Source organism: Ctenopharyngodon idella, chromosome 3 (assembly GCF_019924925.1).
Source record: "Ctenopharyngodon idella isolate HZGC_01 chromosome 3, HZGC01, whole genome shotgun sequence".
Lineage (NCBI taxonomy): Eukaryota > Metazoa > Chordata > Actinopteri > Cypriniformes > Xenocyprididae > Ctenopharyngodon > Ctenopharyngodon idella.
Genome location: NC_067222.1, coordinates 22,406,095 through 22,427,074, shown reverse-complemented (window position 1 = coordinate 22,427,074; position 20,980 = coordinate 22,406,095). Strand labels below are relative to the sequence as shown.

The 20,980-nt window shown below is 36.7% G+C and overlaps 1 protein-coding gene and 1 long non-coding RNA gene across 3 annotated transcripts in view; one reads left to right on the top strand and one right to left on the bottom strand.

Moving 5' to 3' along the window:
* The first annotated feature begins 334 nt into the window (after nucleotides 1-334).
* Nucleotides 335-20,980, top strand: part of ppp1r9ba (protein phosphatase 1, regulatory subunit 9Ba) — a 48,465-nt gene continuing 27,819 nt past the window's right edge. The window contains exons 1-2 of the mRNA XM_051886227.1: nucleotides 335-486; nucleotides 3,206-4,633. Of these exons, the coding sequence (XP_051742187.1) occupies nucleotides 3,263-4,633 (1,371 nt within the window). The 5' untranslated portion in view covers nucleotides 335-486; nucleotides 3,206-3,262. The remainder of the gene's footprint in view (nucleotides 487-3,205; nucleotides 4,634-20,980) is intronic.
* Nucleotides 12,407-15,344, bottom strand: LOC127508378 (uncharacterized). Of its 2 annotated transcripts, none has more exons than XR_007928785.1 (3): nucleotides 14,956-15,344; nucleotides 14,716-14,785; nucleotides 12,407-14,557 (listed from the first exon to the last, which is right to left on the bottom strand). It is a non-coding gene; the product is annotated as an uncharacterized LOC127508378 (long non-coding RNA). The 2 variants fall into 2 exon arrangements; XR_007928784.1 differs by having other exon boundaries at nucleotides 14,960-15,344.

The window sequence follows — 20,980 nt, the reverse complement described above, 5'->3', positions numbered from 1 at the left end:
TACATTTATATGGAATATAAAGAAATATAGGACATGGGACAAAAACAAAGGGACAAAGTAAAAAAAAAAAATTCTCTCTCTCGGGAGTTAATATACGCATTGTAGCTTACTAGCTTCTGCTTTATAAAATATTGGTCTATCTTACTGTAGGCTACTACTACTTTGTATGCTACTGCTGTGCAAAGCTATTGTTCAGTTATTGTCAAGTGACCGGTGTATATGTACCATATTGTGCTTAAAAGGTTAAAATAACCTGCGATGCTACTAGCGGTGAAGAGGAGAGAAGGGCACAAGCGGAGAGAGAGAGAGAGAGAGAGAGAGAGAGAGAGAAAGAGAGAGAAGGAGAGAGGGGAGGGGGCAGGCGCGTCACACGCTCGTGGGGGGAAATCAAGAGGGCGAAAACGGCTCGTGGACACAATGGATTTGCGAACCAATGGACTTTACGTTGATTAAAGGACGGAGTCTTCGATGAACACGATAAACAAGGTATGTTCAGTTTATTAATGAGAGCGCGACACGTTGTATGTTGCGCTTTCCCTCATTTCCTTTGATTATAGAGCTAGAACCGTTATTTGGACGGTAGAGGATGCAGGAAGCGAGTCGAGGCATCATTGCAGAGAGCGCGGCCCGCTCGCTCCGCAGGGTCCTAATGTGATGTTTTGACAGGCTGCAGCTTCAATCTGTTGACACTCCTTCAACACAATTAGCGGCGCAGAAAAGATGTATTTTACAGCTTACGATTTTAGTCAGCGATTTGGTTTGTCTTGCACACTAGGAACATCTCGATCTAAGCGAAATTAAAACGACAGCCGATGTTTCGGCGCCTAAAGGCTGGTTGATTCATGCTGCCAAGATAAGTAATCTACTGGCATCAGCAGCAGCAGCAGCATGGGATCACAACAAAGCCTGTCTGTCCATGCCAGTATGCATGGTATTTCCCAAGGATTTGTGCACAGTTTTATATATATCAAATGACTTAAAGTGGTCCCATGTTCTTGTGCCTCTGTTTACGGTTTCGTTCATGATCTGACTTCCTTTATCTGACAGAAAGATCAATTTGACGTCTGACCCTGTTGGAAAATCCAGCTTAAGCTGGGAGCTGCGTTTTGTAACATGGTAGCTGGCTTCTAGTTGGTCATGTTCTTGTTTAAACTGCATTTTTTTTATCTCTAACAAACATCTTGGCCACTTCAAGATGGTTTGTTACTGGTCTAAGATGGTGTGTTATCTAATCTCTATCTTAGGCCATCTAAAAACGAGCTAACACGTTCCAAAGCACAGCTACTGGTCTTATTTAAATACCGTTGTCTGCCAAAATGAATAGTTTATGTTTGTGAAAAGCTTATAAAGCATTATGTGAGAAGTAGGCTATACTTAAAAGTACTTCTTAAGGAAATTAGAGTCTTTACGGAAGTGTATTGCATCAATGCGTAAACACTTTCATTTACAGTCTTTGATTATTGTTACATTTGTTTATGTAATGAGTCTGTATCTATTTTTTATATATATAATTTAAAGGTTGTATATTAAAATTAGTCTTATATCTTCAATTACTCTTGATTTAGTGCAATTTTAAGTTAACTCTAAAAGTAGGAGGTGTCTGAAGATGTAACTTTTCTGGCTTTATGACCCTGGGGCCTCTGTGTGGCCATGGAAGAACTGTCAATGAATGCTCAAAAAACCACATTATGGTACTATAAGAAAATATATTTCCTTATATATGAATGATCAGATCAATATGTTAAATGATTTAACAGTATATTTGAAATATACAGAAAAAAATATCGTGTTAATATATTACAAAATATTGAATAAATTGGAATTGGTGCTTTTTATATATTGAAAAATATGTGATAGTATATATATACTAATATATCATAATGTATGTATTTTTAAAATTCAGTAATACACTTCATAATATATAGCCTAGATGTACATTTGACAAGATACAGTACTGCATGTGTTTAAATATATTGCAGACATATTTAATTGTGCAGTATAAACACACACACAAATATATAGAAATATGTAATGTAATATATTTCTTATATTTATAATTATTTACATTGTAAATGTACAATAGCACAAGCACACCTGCATGTACTAAAGTATTAAGCAAAGAAACAATTTCTGTGCTGAAGAATGCACAAGCATTACTTTTTAAATAAAGTAACTTATAGTCCTAATGGTGTTCGGCCAATCATCAGCCTTACCACAGGCTCTACTATTCAGCACAACAAACTCAGACATACCAGAAAACATTTTAAACTCCAAAATAATAGAACATTAAACACTAACAGGTATCCCCCTATATTAATATTGTGAAAAACACATGAAATAACACTTAATTTTAACATTTACTCTCCTTTAACTGTCAGAAGCAAAGCATGCTGGGAACTAGAAATCTGCTATAACTCATTCCGTGAATGGGAACATTTATATGGGAACATATATGTGCAATATATGTACACAATAAAGGATACAACTTTATGAATATTACATGTAATGCTATTTCTTTGTCTTTATTTCTAAATATTTTATAGCTATACATGGTCAATGTATATATTGCAGTAACTATATTGAAAAAATATAAAGACTAGTTTCCCATATATGGAAATGTATTAATATGTAATATATTCCATTATATTTTGCAGTATATTTCCATATATTTTTGTTCCGTAAGCGCTAAACATGTAGGCATTTGCACTGTGCAGTTGCCGTCTGATATTTGTGGCCCCAATTGAGTTGTCAAATGAACTGTCAAAAGTATTTAAACTACACTTTGCATTGGATGCAAAATATCAAACCATGTCTCATTTGATTTTTTTTAAATTATGTGAACTAACTTTAATGTATGAACTTGAAATCTGAGAATAGGCCTAGCATAATTTATTTGAAGATGCCACTTGGTTTATTATTTTACATTTACACTTTTCTAATTTAGCAGACGCTTTTATCCAAAGCAACTTATAAATGAGAAAAAAATTTGACTTGCAAAGTGATTCATCCCATCATTTTGTATCTAATACAATGAAGTTCATTTATAAGTGTGGATTAAGTGTTCAAAGGTCCACCTTTTATAGATTTATATTTCTGATAAAATGTCATTTATTTTTGTCTTATTCATACTTTCTTCTTTTCTCTGTTTTGCGGCTGATAATATGGATTGATCCTGATGGCTGCCACTTCTTATTCATTCAATAAGGAGGAAAAGCAGAGGGCTATGCTGTTTCTGCTTGTCTTTACTGCTGTTTGATTAACCATGATGAAGACTGAACCCCCATCTGCAGCCAGCGGCAGCACTAGCACCACCCTTGTAGCAAGAAGTGCATCGCCGCACAGGAATGCCTATGAGGCTGGAATTCAATCCCTCAAGCCAGTAAAAGATTCCAGTGCTGCTAACGGGGAGGATGGGAAACCTCGACCACAGGGCCGGGGCCGCAGGTACGGCTCCAATGTGCACCGCATCAAGAACATGTTCATGCAGATGGGTTCTCCCGGGGATGAAGAGGATCCGTCGAAGGCCAAAGCCCAAGACCAGACGATCCGACTGTCCCTTCCCAGAGCAAGCAGTCTGAATGAGAATGTGGATCACAGTGCACTCCTCAAACTCGGCGGGACTGTGTCAGAGCGGGTTAGCCGCTTCGACGGAAAGACTGATGGTAGCGGCTCCCGTGGATCATCCACAGGCTACTCCAAGCTTCAGGAGACACGAAAGATATTTGAACAACGTCACATGCAGGAGAAGCAGGCAGCAACTAATCGAATACTGCTAAAGAAAGAGCGAGCGTCAGGGTTCCAAGATGGCCGTCTGGACGTGGTGGTTCGCTTCAACGGCAGCACCGAGTCATTAGACAGGTTGGATGCAGGGGACTGTCCCACAGATGCAGTGTCCCCTACGGTCAGCCAGCTGAGCGCAGTATTTGAAAGAGCAGACCAGCGTAACAACCTTTACCGACCATCCTCAACCTCCCCACAGCCTTCTCAAGGGGCAGGCTCTACCCCGGCCAAGGTCGGAGAAATCAACTCCATAGTCACCACCAGAAAGGCACGAGCCTTCTCTGCAACAGAAAATCAAGAGGAGGGAGCTCAGTGCAAAGACCAAGAAGGTGCACCTGGGAGTCCGAAGAGCAGAACAAGCATCCAACCTGATGGACCCAATAGCGAACCCTCCAAGGATGTGGCTCCTGGCAGCGCTGACTCAGCTTTCGATACGTCCAGGTCAGAGGAGATCCAGAATGCATCAAGCAATGACTCCAAACCAGGGGAGCATGCCGCACCAAGTGCACCGGATGCAGGGAGCAGACTGGTACAGGCGGATGTCCACGCCTCTCTGGAAAATGGGGAGGCCACCAGCAGCCATGAGCCCTCAGAACAAAGGGAGGAAATTGGACAGGCCTGTGCTGAGGAGGAATCCCACAGAGAGGATATCTCAGAAGCAGATCTGGTGGACATCAGCGCGTACAGCGGGATTGGAGAGGACTCTGGTGGTAGTCAGCTGGACGAAGATGAGGAGGCTGAGAATGATGATGCTTACGAACCAGAATCCAGCTGTTCAGAAGTCCCTGGCTTGCCTGTAGAAGATGAACCACCTCCCAGCAGGAAGATTCGTTTCAGTACAAACCCCATCAAGGTAAGTGCCTAAAACGTGTGAAAAAAAGAAACCTCGCATTGTGTAATAAATTGAATGCATTAGGGTGACAGTGTACACTGTCTTCAAAGCTTTGGGCACTGGGCATGGTTTCAATTTTAGGCTTTCTGGAATATAATGAAAGATTGTAGCCACCATTTTGAATAAAAAATATGGATGGGCAAGGTTTGGATGGCCGCAGGAGTAGGAGATTAGAAGAAATGTGAAGAACAATTGCCGAGTGATTTAAAGATCTGCAGTGAGCCTCATATACTGACTTGAAACTGTTCATTTTGCATTGAAAACTATTTGAACTTTATTAACTATTTGCACTGATTTATTGTGTTGGTTACATTTTGTTCATCTGTCCTTTTTTTCCCTTTGTTCAGAGTCTTTGAATCTGTAAAAAAAAATGTCAACAAACTTAAAATATAAAACCAAAGATTTTTGAGGTAATGTAATCTTGTTAAAACAGATTTTATAAAATTGGTATCGAAAAAGGTATCGTTCAGGAATCGGTATCAAAGTCAAGGTGTCGGTATTGGTATCGATATCGAAAATTTTTGAACGATACCCAGCCCTACACGCATCGCATGCCACTAGCGCTCTCCAGCTGCTGACGGCCCACTTCTGTTGGTTTAAGAGCCGTCTCTCGCTGATTGTTTTCAGTTTGCACTAACATACTGCATGGTTAGTCAGGTGCTGCACAGTGTCCTTTGCATGAGAGTCACATGGTCGTGTTCCTCTGTGTTTTGGTGACTTTCACATCTGAATTTGTATTCTCGAGACAATGGCACAATCACATGATGACCAACGCTATCAGAGCGCCATCGCTTCAAACTGTTCATATGCTCAACAAAGGGCTAAGTTGTGTTTTGAGCTTTTAAACATGCAACCGCTACCAAAAAGGTACTTTGCCCTGCAGGTGCTAGATTCTCAGCATGGGAATGGCCAGCTCCTAGTGAAGTCATACCGAAGGCATGCTGTATCTAAAGTGAACACTGTGTAATCTGACGGACGTCAAGGGGATTTGATACCGGGGGTTTGCCTTGTGTTACAAAACTGTGGCTGTCATGGTCCCTTTTTGTTCCTAGTGTAGAGATAGCATACTTTTTAAGCAGAACAATGATGATAACTACAGTAGCAAGAGAAATGCTTTAAATATATAACTTTTTTTAAACCTAATTTGACCTTTTCAACGCAGATATTCAGTAAGAATCAGGTTGAAACACCTGTGAACACCAGCTCTCCTAAGCCCGTTTGCTTGTCAAGCCTATCATCCATCTCATTCTTGATTGTTCTCCCTTTTTTCACCATCTTCCTCTTTCTCCTCACCCTTTTTTCTCTCAGCTAGACTAAAAGCTTGATCACAGCCTCATTAGTCCCTTCTGCTCTGGTATCAGTCTGATCCTCTATCACTGCTCAAAGTAGACAGAAGCCTATTGTAGGTAGCACTGGACGAGTGTGAGTGTGTATAAGTGTGAGTGCTGTAAGCTTGTTTTAATAAAACAGTAGGTAGTTTAATGAACTAAAAAGGGGTCAAATGTTATGTAGATGAGTGTGTTTGTGGTGTATAAATGACTTTTTTTTTACATGGAGTGGCCCCAAAAAGCACTTTTCATTGCATTAGATCAGGTTTTCCCAAACTAGGATTCATGATGGAACTGCAGAGAATTTGTAAGTTGATGAAAAGTTAATAATTAATTAATTAAATAATAAAAAAAAAATTAAAATAAATGATTTTAAAACAAAAACAATAATAAAAAAAAGACCCATACTAAAAAAATTAAATATTTTATTTGTTTACCTGAATGTCATGTGACCTTTAACCGACATCAGAGAACTGTGAACATTCAAATGTGTTTTTAAATTATTGAATTATTGATATAGTAACCTAAAATCTTTTATTTAACTTTTATTTAATATTTTACGGCGAAGGAGTTCAGCTGGCAAAGAAATTTTGGGAATCCCTGCAATAGATAATACCTAGATATCTAAATATCAAATCAAGTGGCATCTGTAAACAAATATGCTAATGATGCTAACTTTTCTTTTCACAGTCATTATTTGCCATTACGTTAACTAACCGCTTCCAGTATCAATTTTAGTGGATGAATGGACTCGGTCTGACCACAGCTGTGGATGATTACATTTAATTATGAACATGTTCTGCTAACGTTTGACTACCAGAAAGTGTCCAAATACTTTGAGTCTTCAAAGCAGTTGTTTAATCATTTAAAACTTAACACATTTGTTTTTTTGTTAAATGTTCCGGCTGAATAGCATGCTTATGCTATCTTTGTGCTAGCTAATGCACTGGCATTCATTCATGTTTAAAGTGTCCAAATTTGGAGCCACTGTATCAGTGTTTGTTTGTGAGGGAAAGGAAGGGGAAAATAGACTCAAAGTTATCTGAATCCATCCGTGTCCTATGTCTGCTGTTGCTTACATGCTAATGTTGTTGAATGTTTGCTTGCATGAATATTCATTGTTCATTGCACCATCTGTATTCTTGTTGATGGCTAGTGTTCACATCTAGTTTATTATTAAGTGCTTTGTGAGTCCAGACAGGCGTGGGCAGACTCTCTTATCCTCTCAAAGACAGGAAGAGCTGAAGCAATTTTAGGGGAGGGAGGTGGTTTACTCAGAGCTGTTGGTAGAAGTTGACTTTTGAAGGTGATCTAAGACCAGTACTGCAGTTCAATTCAGAAGTGAAAAGCTGTGGGGTTAGATGCGATCAGATCCTAAAACAGTGTAGAAAGTGGAGGATTTACTTATATGTAACTTTTTAGATAAACTGGAGAAAAATCAGTACAGAGGAAGTGATATTCATGTTTGCTAATCTCTGACTAATACTATGATACATAGACAAATTACATAATTCCGCTTTAAGACAAACTGATTATGGGAGTATGTTATCAAAAAAATACCATTTCAGTCTTTCTACTTCAAAATGTAATGTTTTATTCAGTGTGTTACTTTGTTACCTTGTAAATATGTTTTAAATTTACTAGCAATTTCTGAATGAAAATGGTATCCTATAGCTTTTTTTTCCCCAAGAAAATCCTACAAGTTTAAGTGTACTAAAGTTTGTAACTACCCTACATCGAAGTATACTGGTCAGTTTTTCAGGAAGAAGATATGCCAGAACAGTATTCACCACAGTGTAACATTGCACTTATGTGTTGCTGTTTACCAGCAGGACTAAACTGTTGTATTTGGACCCTGTCTGTTTGTCTCAGCTGGCATATGTGTGTTTTAGCAGCTCACAACCTCAACATATTGTGTCCATTCCTGCTGCTAAAAAATAGTTGCGTTCTCTTCACTTTCACATAATCCACAAAGTCTTACTCTCTGCACTACAGGTGGAGATGGAGCTGTTTCTGGATAAAGGTAGCACTGATTCAGTGCAATAACATGGGGAATAATAGTGCTGTGTGGTGCGGTTGTGTTGCTGAATGAGGCCGTTATCAGGCTGCAGCAGGAAACTGACGGAAAAAAAGGAAATGTGGCCTTAAAGGGGCAGTGCAGGTTTTTTTTTTTTTTTGGTCATGGATGCATCTGTTTGGTTGCCTCCTGCACAGAGGGATGTTGAGTTGCTTTTGTTAGAGCCAAACTATGCCTAACTTAAAACAAATCTAACATGGCATCATAGCTTAACAAACCATTTTTGTTCTCCAGTGGCAGAAATTATGTATCATTCTCCAGATTTCACGGTATCAAGAGCTGCTGGGTAATCAATAGGGCTGAGCTATACAGTATGTCACACACATACAATATATATTTTAGTTATATATTTTAATCAACATCAGTGAATATTTTCATCATCACTTAAATGCTTAAATGATTTAATAATTCTTTTTAGGTGCATATTAGTGTTTTTTTTAATGCATATAAATATAAAAAATTATTAATTTAGTGAAAAACAGTGCTGAAAACATCTTTTTGAACTAAATTCATGCTGTTTCATTAAATTCCTTTCATTAAATACATTGAATCCCTTTAAGGCATTTCAGTAAGTGTTATTTTAGTTTTATTTATATACTTTTATAGTTTTTATTAATATTTAGAATGAGTTTTTTTATGTTTTCAGTTTTCATTTTCATTTTGCTTTAATTGTTAGTCTTTTTTGTCATTTTTTTTGTCATTTTTTTTTATTAGTTACTAGTTAAATATTAGTTAATAATATTACTAGTAATACTTTTTTTTTAGTTATGTCTATTTATTTCCAGTTAGTAATTTTAGTGCTTCAATTTAAAATAATTTCCGTTTTAAGTTTTTCAAATAACATGTATATTTTATTTTATTTTGTCGTCTTTATTTCAATTAACAAAAATGATTTTACTAGATTTAGTTTTTGTTAATGATAGTAACAAATGATTTTGTTAATGATAATGATTTTTAGTACAAATACATAAATGATTGATATAATCAAAATTGCATTTTTTTAAGTAACGCTCAGCCCTAATGAGGTCTATATGTATGTTATGTTGCATTTGCATGTTAGAAACATCCAGCTTGGTTTCTGTGTGATTAAATGTCATACACAAGTTGTTTACATGACATTTGTCTGTTTTAGCCCTTGAGGTTACCAAACAGGCCAGTTAGTTTGCCAGCATAACCTCCAACCTTCCAATTAGAACACTGATATATTGCGATCCACTCGTGTGCATTGATTGAGAAAGACAGAGACATTGTTAAGCTAGCTGAATAATATACTGAAAAACGGGGTTGACTGTTTAAATCCTATAGAGGGCCTTTGGCTAGCTTTTAGGTGAGGTAATTGATTGATGTATGGCCTCATTTTGTTAAACAGTTCTTGCTGCCCATCCCCTCAGTCATTGGCTGACTAGTACTGCACATAGTCAGACCCCGACGTACCCTCTCTGGGCAAAAGGCTGTAAAATATATGCAGTTATAGAGTAAAGACCCTATGAAATACGTTAATTACCTGGTGATTAAGAACCTCTTCACGTTCCAACTGCTTTCTGGTTGTTTTTCTCAATTAGGAATAGAGAGCATTAACAAAAGCTTGTTTGTAGCTTTTGGTGACTGAACACCAAGACTTTTAAGGGGTTTCTCAATTTTTGCAGTGGAAGCTGTTTTCTTTAATGTTTTCTCTCTTTCTCTTTTTCTATCATTTTAAACCGTTTGCTTTGATTCTTAGGAAAAAAAGTGCTAAGCAGATTTAGTCGGTTATTTTGAGAATGATGCAACATGATTAATTAACATTTTCAGCTGAAGATGGGATCAAATAAGTAGGAGAATGTATGAAATGTGATATAGATCACTGTTTCAAAGCATGTTCACTACAGCTCATTTATATCATTGTCGTTTTAAGGACTGGATCATAGTATTCAAAAGGAATCCCTTTGCATTTCAGATTGTGAATGATTGTGAACCCTTATTTACAAGCCTCCTGGTGTAAAACAAGGTTAAACTGCCGCATCTTATTTATGTTTGTTTAACAGCAGTCAGGCAAATATGACTTGATGGCTAATATTAAAGTCTGACTTTAATTAAAGAACTAAAGGTTAGCCAATATCCAGATGTGCACTTATTGGATGTGATAAAAACAACTTTGTCATTGAGGTTTTATGTTTTCAGCATGTTGGTAGATTCAAGCCAATTTCTAATACTTTTGTAAAAGACTTAGGATGACATTTATCAGCATTTTATTATCATTTGCATTGCACAGTCACAGTCTTGTGCTGTAGTCATTGCTGGATAGTAACTGAATATATGTAATCTGGATTATGTAAACAGACTCCCAAAATGTTGGATTTCAAAAAGTACTTGTAATTAGATAATATTATGTTTTAAAATACTCGTAATCAGACTACATTGATTACATGATTACATATTATTCACACAATGGCAGTAAAGCGTTCATAATTTATTTGTTCTCCCTAATTCTTCTTTTTTATGTTTTAAATTAGAAAAAAAAAGCATATCACTTATGTACATTTAAGAAAATGTTCTAGTTTTGAGAAATTGCACACAGACCAGCCACTGTCAGGTGGCTGTAATTACATGGAAAATTGAGCATTTTAAACAAAGCATTTCATTTTATTAATTCTTTCACAAACCCCATTATCCTATTCAATTCAGTCTGTTAAACGAGTTAGGTCAAAACTAATCTAAAAGTAATCAAAAAGTAGTTAGATTATATTACCCAGAATAGAGTTGTCAATACCGACTTCGGTACCAATTGGTACTGAAATTTTAAAAATGTGATGCTTTGAGCGCTGTTGAGCGGATTCGTAATCACCTCTGATTGGCCATTGTGTTGACGTGCGTATCGGATATGTCTGTGATTGGCTACAACGATCAACGCACGGGAGCGTTTGAAAGCACACGGAAGTGTTTGAATTTGAAAGCGTTTGAAAGCAGGCGTCTATCAGTGGACTGGTCCGCAATAGACGCCTGCTTTCAAACGCTCCCCTCTGTGTAAGCGCTCGGTGAAGAGTGTCATTGATGACTATATTTTTGAAAGCGTTGATCATTGAAGCCAATCATAGACACATCCGATGAGCACATCAACACAATGGCCAATCAGAGGTGTTTACAAATCCGCTCAATAGCGCTCAGTGTCACATTTTCTCAATTTCAGTACCGACTTGGTACCGAAATCGGTATTTTTGACAACTCTAACCCAAAATGTGTAATGTAATGAGTTGCGTTTTTTTTTTTTTTTTCATATTATTTGAAATCGCTAACAGACTACAATTTGTAAGTAATTTTGTAAGTCTACTTGTAAGTAAATTTGTAAGTAATCCACCCAGCACTGGCTGCAGTAGCTATATAATGCATATACATGTGCATGACACATTAAGAGAGTACAAAGCATTGGTAACCGATCTAAAAACAATGAACAATGGCATCAAATCAGGGAAAAGATGTAATTTCCTCTATTAATTTTCTCTCTCTAGTTTGATTGATTCTTTCTGGTGTTTCTCAGTGGCCTGTAGTCAGTTATTTTTGCTCCTGGGGAGAGATGGACTGGCTACAAGAGGAGGTCAGAGGTGCTTCTGTCTTGTCAGATGTCTTTTAAAATGATCTCTTGCTCATAGCCATTATTCAGCTGGACCTCACATGCTGTGAGCCATTAAGTGATGTTTATCTTTTTATGATAGAGCTCTGCGTACTGCATCAGCTTTGCCATCTTAAAAACCTCTTCCATTTAGGCTGGCAGAGATTGTCTTGGTGTGAGACGTACATTATATCTGGAGAAATAGCTTTATTGCATGACTAATAATGGCATAGTTGTATTGCCAAAGCGGTATCAGATTGCCTAATAATAATGGACTGTGCAAAATGTCTCTCTGTAGCTCTGTTTGCTGTGATGACAAATTACTGTCTATGCCTTTATACTTGTACTGATTTAGTGATATAAAGGGTTATCGATTTTTACAACCAATACGGTACTGATTAACGTTCACCTTTATTTATTTAGCTAATAAGCTAATAGCTTTTAAATAAAAATAATTCGTGCAAACAATGCACATTGTAAAAGCACTTGAAGACTTCAGATGCAAAAGCCTCTAAGTGCCATCTGAAATTTTCTTCTAAAATGAGCATTTTTATCAAGCTTGTATGTTTAGGGTCAGTAATTTCACTCTAATGGCAATGAAAAGGACCTATAAATTGCCATTAGAATGAAATTACTGACCCTAAACATACAAGCTTGATAAAAATGCTCATTTTAGAAGAAAATTTCAGATGGCACTTAGAGGCTTTTGCATCTGAAGTCTTCACTTGTAAATACAACTTGTTAGTACACTTATAATAATAAGAGTTTTGGTAAACATCACATTGCTGATCTTGAATCTTTCAGTTTTCAACTCAGATCTTTAACCATGAGGTCACATCTTCATAGTCACTGCCTTTTTCTAGTGTAAAAATTCTGCATGTAAGAAGGCTTTATAGTATACAACAATGTAACATAATCGATTAGTAGTGCTTACTAAAGGCATTTGTGTCTGTTGTTGCTTGCTTTAGTCTCTGAAGCTCTGCAACAAAACCATGTGGTTTGACACTTATTTCAGCAGTAATTTCCTCATAATTATCCCAGATGTTTTCAGTGTGGAATGCGTCCCTCTCTGAGCACTCTTTGTTACGGAGCAGAAAAACAAGTGGATGAAGCAGCGACCAGCATCTTTTTTTTAGTCGTTTAGGACAATAACTAGATAGAAGCAGCATTCTTTTGATGTTGTTTTGACTGAGGCCAGTGGGACGGAGTTATTTGGTCTTGTTTGTGAGTCAAAGTCTTTGTCTTTCTTGGTCTATAATGCACCTTTAGTCACTTCTCTGGTTCCTGGGTAAGAAATGCCAGCCAAGGCAGCAAGCGGCTTTTTTTCCCTCTGTGTGGGAGAGCACAACGTCAGCCCTTGGATAACTCACAGGGAGTCTGTTGTAGAAAGGTTGCCAGGGTCACGCTGGAATGCCCAGCGCACTCGTTTATTTCTTTCGTTCTTTCTTGTCGCTGCCGTTTCTCTTTAGCAGTCGTCTGTCTGGAGAGAGAGAAACGGGGCACACTGAAGCCTCTGTTCTCCACTTCTTCATCGCTCTCACATTATCTCGCTCAGGGTATCTCACTCACTTTTCCGTTAACATTCTCTCTATTAAGCTTCCTTCCAAAGAAGTCTATAATACCTGAAGAAAGCTGTCTGGTTGCATTCCTATTCGTATCAATGTCAGTTGTTTGGTTGACGCATTCAGGCATGCGATTTGAAATCTTAAATTTTCGCTCACAGAATTTGTTGAGCTGTAACAAGCTGCAGGGCCTAATGGGGCCATGCTAACCAGCCAACCTCCTCATTTTAAAGGGGTCATAAAAGAGCTCGATGTACTAGAAAAACATATTGGAACTCAAAATGTCCTCCCCAGTCCAACAAGATCATTTAATGAAACTAGGCTGCTAAAAATGTCACATTGCCAATATGTCACAGTTGCTGTGGTAGCTAAAGTTCAGAGCGAGTTGTTTTTTAATGAGAAACTCTTTAGTATTTATTTTAAACAAGATGTTGGGCATTTCAGTCTGATGCATAAAACCGTTTAGTGCAGATTGTTTTGTGAATTCGTCACCATGTAATGTGGAATTTCGAAGAGGATGGAGGACTTACTAAATTATATTAGACATGAAAGTACTGTAGCTGGAGCACAGTCAGTGTTATTGGGAATTTTGTATGTGATTTGGGCACTTAAAGGTGCAGTAGTGCAAAATGAATGGTTTATTTCTACACTGTAAAAAATATTTTTTAGTTTTTACAGAAAAAATACTGTAAAAATGCTACGATAAAAATCTTGGTGAACTGTAATGTACCTTACCGGTGTAAATGGCTTAACATCATATTAAATGTAATTTGTCACCATATGTAGTACCTCAAAACAATGAATTGAAAAACAGAAAAAAACTTTCAAGTGATTCATCATGTATTGTGCCACTTGTATTATTATTATGGTGGTGGTTATCAGTACATAAGGTACCAAACAGATTTTTCTACTTCAAGCAGATGAGGAAGTTAGAAGATATTTTTTTTACAGTGTATGAATATCCTAAAATGGTCATGAAAACAACAATATGACTGTTTTTAGCACACAAAAGAAATATTATACGTAGACCTCAGGGGAAAGAAAATTAAAAATGTTATGACCTCTTTAAGAAACATTATATCACGTTTGTTGACTTCGTGATCTCTACCCTACTGTTTTCTATTTTTACACCATGAGTAACACCTCAAATTGGTGGTTGCAGGGCTGGTTCATTTTCCACATTATTTATGCATGATCTTGAATCTTCTGGTCATGTTTCTCTAAATGTTTCAGCAATACTGATCAGACTCTGAGGTCCTCTCTTTCTGCCACCTTGTTTGCTCTGATAACGCATCTTCGGATGGGTTTTCCTGAACGCCGCAGCGAAGGGACCTGGAGTGATGGCACAGAGCCAGAGATGCTTTTCTTATTAAATCCATTTGTTGTGCACACATCTTGACAGCACCACTGCAGATTCGGTCAGTAGCTTTGCCTGCAGTCAACACTTAAAGAGATAGATCACCAAATAAAAATAGTCATCATTTACTCACCCTCATGGTGATTTCTGAAGGATCATGTGACACTGAAAACTGGAGTAATGGTGCTGAAAATTCAGCTTTGCTATCAAAGGAATAAATGACATTTTAAAATATATTCAAATAGCAAACTGTTATTTTAAATTGTAATAATATTTCACAACATTACATGTTTTACTGTATTTTTTTGATCCAACAAATGCAGCCTTGATGAGCATTAGAGACTTATTTTAAAAAAACATTTAAAAATCTTACCAACCCCGAACTTTAGGATGGTTTTGTAATTAGGTTTGGAACAATGTGAGGGAGAGTAAATGATGACAGAATTGTAATTTTAGGATGAACTATCCCTTCAAATCTTGTCTGGATGTCCTGTAATGTTCCCGAAACAGATTGGCTAGAGTTACTGATGCACAAGCCATTAAAACACGTTGTGAAGTTAATCACAAAGGCTTTAGTCATTCGGTCCCGAGAGACTGCATTCCAGTGCTCTGAATAGCAAGTCCTGATGTCGAGAGACTGTAATACAATTAGTTACATTTGTGTGTTTGTGCTAGAAAATGCTGGAACAGCTGGTCAGTCCATAGATCAATATTAAGGTAGTATTAGTGGAAGCAGGACCAGCCATTGTGGCCTGGACAGGAAGCCCTGAAGGCATGCGTGTGTGTGACCATGATTGTTTTTACTTCATCTGGTAAGCCTATTCATTTCACCCAAAAGACACTTGAAAACACCCACTGTCCCATTTTACAGACTCCAGTGGCCAAGAAAATAACAAGTACAGTAGGTGCTGACTTTTAATCGCATTAAAAAACTCACATGTACATATCTCAGAAGGTTTGGTGTTGGGTTAGTGTCCATCAAAAATCCCTACTCTTAAAGGGATAGTTCACCTAAAATGGAAATTCTGTCGTGATTCACTCACCCTCATGTTGTTCTAAACCTGTTTTTGTCGATACAATGAGAGTCAATGGGGTCCAATATTGTTTGGACTCCAGTGCTTTTCAAAATATATTTTGTGTTCCACAGAAAAAAGAATGTCATACGCATTTGAAATGACATGAGGGTGAGTAAATCATGACAGAAGTTTCATTATCTATTCAAAGTAAAGCAAGTTTGTCTTTTGAGATATCATGTGAACACTTTAGTCCAAAGAACATGTTTAGTCCATATAAACAGACTTTTAGCTCTTCATCCATGTCAAATCACCCATAATGCCTCAGTCACAGACTACTGAAAGCAAAGAGTCAAGAAGAGGTCAAATGTCCTCAGGACTCACAGCCACTTGGTGGGATTAAACCAACAGGTTGATTCTTAAGGATTAACAGTGTGTCTTGTGAGATTAGCAGTGTGTACAGCCTGTAACCTACAATAACCTGTGACTGTGTTTTATGTTTTCACAGATTTATATACAGTATATTTAGACAAACACTAATTTATATACTATTATAGTTTTAAATGAAAAACTAATGGTGTTTTGGACAGAAATTAATACTTTTATTTAGCAAGGACATTAAATTGATCAAAAGTGACAGTAAAGACATTTATAACGTTACAAAAGTTTTCAGTTTTAAATGAAAGCTTTTTTTTTTTTTTTTTTTTCAAAGAAAAAAAAATATTATGCATATTTTCAACATTGATATAATAAGAATTTTTTTTGAGCAGCAAAAAGCGTATCAGAATTTTCTTTCTGAAGAATCATGTGTCAGATGAAAATGAATAGTTCAGCCATGAAACTCTGTTCGCATTCTGATTGGTTGTTATAATGGAGCTTTCACAGCCAATCGATTTCATGTATTCCATGACTACTTCCCTTTATAACCACAATGCATCCAAATGAATACATTAACTTTGTGTGCTATGCAGATTCTTATTTTCCCCCTCCTCCTTCCCAGCACCACCTGCCTAGATCTGCTATGTTCCCCTTAAAGGTACAATATGTAAAAATTTTGTCCGCTAGAGGTCGCTAGAAGCCTATTCAAAACAAAGGCGTAGCTTGATGACGCCAAGTTTGAGCGCGGAATCTTAGGACATGTGGTCTTCACCTCAACGGACGGTGCAAAAGAATAGGGATAGGACTCGGGAAGAAATCATGTTCATGGATGTGATTATTAATGTTACTGTAGTATGAAGCAGAGCAGGAGCGAGTGTTGTAGGAGCTGAACGAGGCCGCTGGAGCGATTGCGCAACACACGCCTCATGAGCAGCGGAACTTTTATTATGCCACAGTCGCCGGCACCGCTTCTGCTTTTCCGGTCATGAGTATGAGGTAACACAGCTCTGTTTATCATATTAGATACATTTGAGAGTGTTGAAAATTATGTTATAACATTACTCTGTGCGTTCGCTCGGTGGCTGCTGTGAGACACTTGTTTGAGACACACTGCAGTAAGATAGATCGATTTTAGAATATCATATTAAATGCTGGATGGTTTGTGTTGATAAATGGCATGCAATTAATTTTGAAACATATTGTATGATGGAGAAAATTCTGTATTACTTCTACTAAAAATAAAGCTGCATCTGATTATTATTTAGCTACTTCACAAAATAGTGTTTTTCTCTGAGGCATGGTAAAGCATGATACTCGCAAAAAATCAAGAAAATTAGATTTAAACAAGACTAAACGTGTTGAGCTATATAACAATAATTAGTTTTCTGTCTATAAATATATCAAAACAGTTGTTCCCTTGTCTATTAAAAAGTGTAATATATTAAAGCCTCTTTGGTGTTTCCATGGTTTCTACAAAATAAAACCGGAAACCGAGGGTTAACGCAGGTATGACGCAATTGACAGGCGACTCCTCACACGTCCCGGAGCCTTGGTTAAAATTGCAATTTTCTCACGATTTACAAATAGTTGGAAACATTTGGGATATTGTAAGTACTCAAGTGAACAAAATATATAACATTGGCCTAGTGATTTTTGGATATTTTACTGCAAAAATATTACACATTGCACCTTTAATTTTTCTTCTGAGCATTTAACAGAAGCAAGTCATATTCCTACTCTGCAGCAGCAGCAGAGTTGTCATGACTGAAATTCAGCTTTGCCATCACAGGAACAAATTACATTTTAAAATCAGTTTTTTTTTTTCCTTTTTTTTTTTCTATACAGTATTTTTAATCAAATAAATGCACCCTTGTTTAGCCTAAGAGACTTCTTTCAAAAATATATATATTTTTTAAATCTTACCAACCCTTTTAAACAGGAGTGTCCTGTATGAAGTATTATCTCAGAGAAACTCGATTGCAAAATGAAAGGCTGGTAGTTAAACTAATGTGCAATTATATGGATATAAAACAAACAATATTGACTTTTGTATAGTGTTTTTTTTTTTTTTTTTTATCTGTTACAAAAGTCTGAATTATCTTTATTGCTGGGATTTTTTAGCATATATTGACACAGATAATTCAGCTGATTAATCAGCATATCACATCATTTGATGTGTCTAATTGACAGCTACATTACGTTTTGGAGAGGTGAGTAAAGCCATTTTGCATAAGATCAGTTTTGCCAGCAGACATTAGCAGGAAGATCCCTGGTCTCTGGAGCGGCTTCCTGTTAATTTGTTTGTATGTTCAGATTAGATAATTGGGTGCAAAAGCTGCATATGCATGAGTTTGAGAGTTTTGTGTTGTTCTGTGTGTGCTTGTTTACTATGAATAGCATGTGTGTCTCTACATCTCCTAACCTGACTGCACTGGAAAGCTCTTAGAGCTGCTTGTGTACTCCGTGTGAGTGAATCCTTCAAACACATCCATGAAAAAAATCTGCTTTATCAGCCACATTTACACATAGAAAACATTAAATTGCTGTATAAAGGTAAAAATACGACATCAGTTTTTCACATAAGCAACAGCTTACCATGCTTTACACAAGACATTTTTTGATTTTCTCTTTTTTGATAGTCTTTTTCACCTCTCATACTGTTTTTTTTTTCACACATTGTACCAATACAGAACTAGTCAGACATACTGCTCGAGCCAAATTCATTTCAATAACAGGTCTTGTTCACACATGACCTCTAAATGGAAAAATGTAATTACTCAGAAAAATGTAATGCTGCAGAGGCGCCTACTGTCACATTTCCTCTCAAATGAATGTGACTTCTCAACTTTGTCATAGCTGAGGAAGGAGAGCTGTAGTCTGGCTCTGGGTCTCTTTTTCTAGATGGATGAATGCATGTCTGTATTTTAATGATGATTAAATATTTTGTATATAATTAAAAATACTTGACATTTATGCTGTAGGAAAATGATGATACACACACTGTGATTCATTATTAAATAAAACATTAAATAACATGAAGAAAGAAATTCTGATGCTGTTTGTGTTTGAACTTCTGCATTTTGGGCAAACAAAGCCAAACTAAAAATAATGGCACTTGAAATGCAGACCATTGTCTGATGATGTAAGAGACAGGTTGATGAATCAATTGATAGGTGATTGATTGGCTTCTCTTTGATGCCACTCTGAATCAATAGTGCATAAATTGGTGTTTTAGCCATGTATAGATTTTAATGATTTTAATACAATCTAGCTACATTTTAGGTCCTGGAGTGCTGTGGGAGTTTTTAACTGATTAAATAAAGGTTACTACAACCACTTAAAGTGTGACTTACCAGATTTTCAACCCGCTTTGTAGTGTTACAATGTCAGTAGTATATGTAAATTAACAATGTTTACTCGTTCTCCCTGTTACCTGGACCGAGAAATTCATGTTTAGTTCTCAGCAAAAGGCTGCCGGATGATGCAGAACAGACTTGTGACAGCTCAAGCCAGAGCTTTCGTGTAAACTACAGATTATACTTCCCCATTTTTGAATCCCCGCCCATGGACAGTCAGATTGACAGAGGGTTATTAACAGAACAGTTATTGTAAGGGTAGGTTTATCACTGAAAATTGTATCATACTATGTCTACTCTTTAAACAGCATTATGGTAAAAATGAAACACTTATGACAACAGCTTTCTTACTTGTACATGTCAGCGTTTTGCTTTAGGTAGAACTCACAGAACGGCAGTTTCTTTCAGTTTTTTCCCCTCCGTTTGGTCTAAAACACTGTGTTTGTGGTCATCCAGTTTAAAATGTTCACTACAAAGTTTTTCAGGTTTTACATTGTAACCGAAAATAACTCACTCCCGCTAAATGTTACTGTTTGAATAATTGCACCCTGGAACAACACAAGTCAGCACCATTATGACTAAAAGTTTAATAAGAAGTATTTCCTACTAAAGCAAGACAAAATTTGACTGGTCATGCATATCCATAGCAGACTGGTGGGCGTGGCCTTGGATGGCAACAAGCAGTGCATTATGGGTGTTGAAATTTTCCTAACTATTTGGCTAGAAGAAAGACAACAGCCTTTTATCTCTGTTTTCTCTAGTCAGGTAGCAACGATTTCAAAAACTTTTTTGCCTTTCTACTAGAGCTGCATGATTAATAGTTAAAAGTTCTTGATTCAAACACTCATGCAATCTCATTCCTAAATGACAACGATTCGCCTGTGTCTATTAATCCTTTGACAAAACACACCGGAACATTCAAATCTGCGTTTGCGCTGCCGCTGAGCCAGAGAGAGCAGTTATCATGTACGGTATAGGTATGAAACAGCTTCACAAACAGTCTTTTCAACCACACAGTATACAAATATTCATATAATCACAGAAGTAAAATAAAAGTTTATAGTTCGGATATAAACACTGATGTCTACGGAAGCGATCAAAATAGAGCATATCACCTTTTGAAAGTAACTTGGCACTTCAAATAATTGTATCGATTACATCGTTACGCCACCAGGTGGCAACAAGTGACTGTTAAAAATGTATTTGTTATTGAATCATTCATTCAAGAGATTTGTTCAAAAATGCTGATTCATCCAGTAATGAAAAAAGTGAAGTCATTGAATCATTCATTCAAATATTTTTTTTTAAATAATTAACTCTGATTACTTTATCTGATTTTTTTTTTTTTTTTTTTTTTTTTTGTGAAGCAAAAAAAAAAAAAAAAAAAAAATCATGATTCTCAATTTATCCAAAATCGTACAGCTCTACTTTCTACTGTATAGGCAGCAAAGTTTTATTGAAAGCCCATTTTGTCAGCGGTGAAGTACCCCTTTAAATGAAAAAAAAATATTAATATACTATTTATAATATTTGGGTGAGCTATTATTTGAATGAGGAACAAGAGTTACACAAAGTTAAGTTACAAAAAGCTGAACTGTGTTAATGCTAATAGTTGATGTGTTACTGTGCTTCCTTTGACACTGTCGGCGAG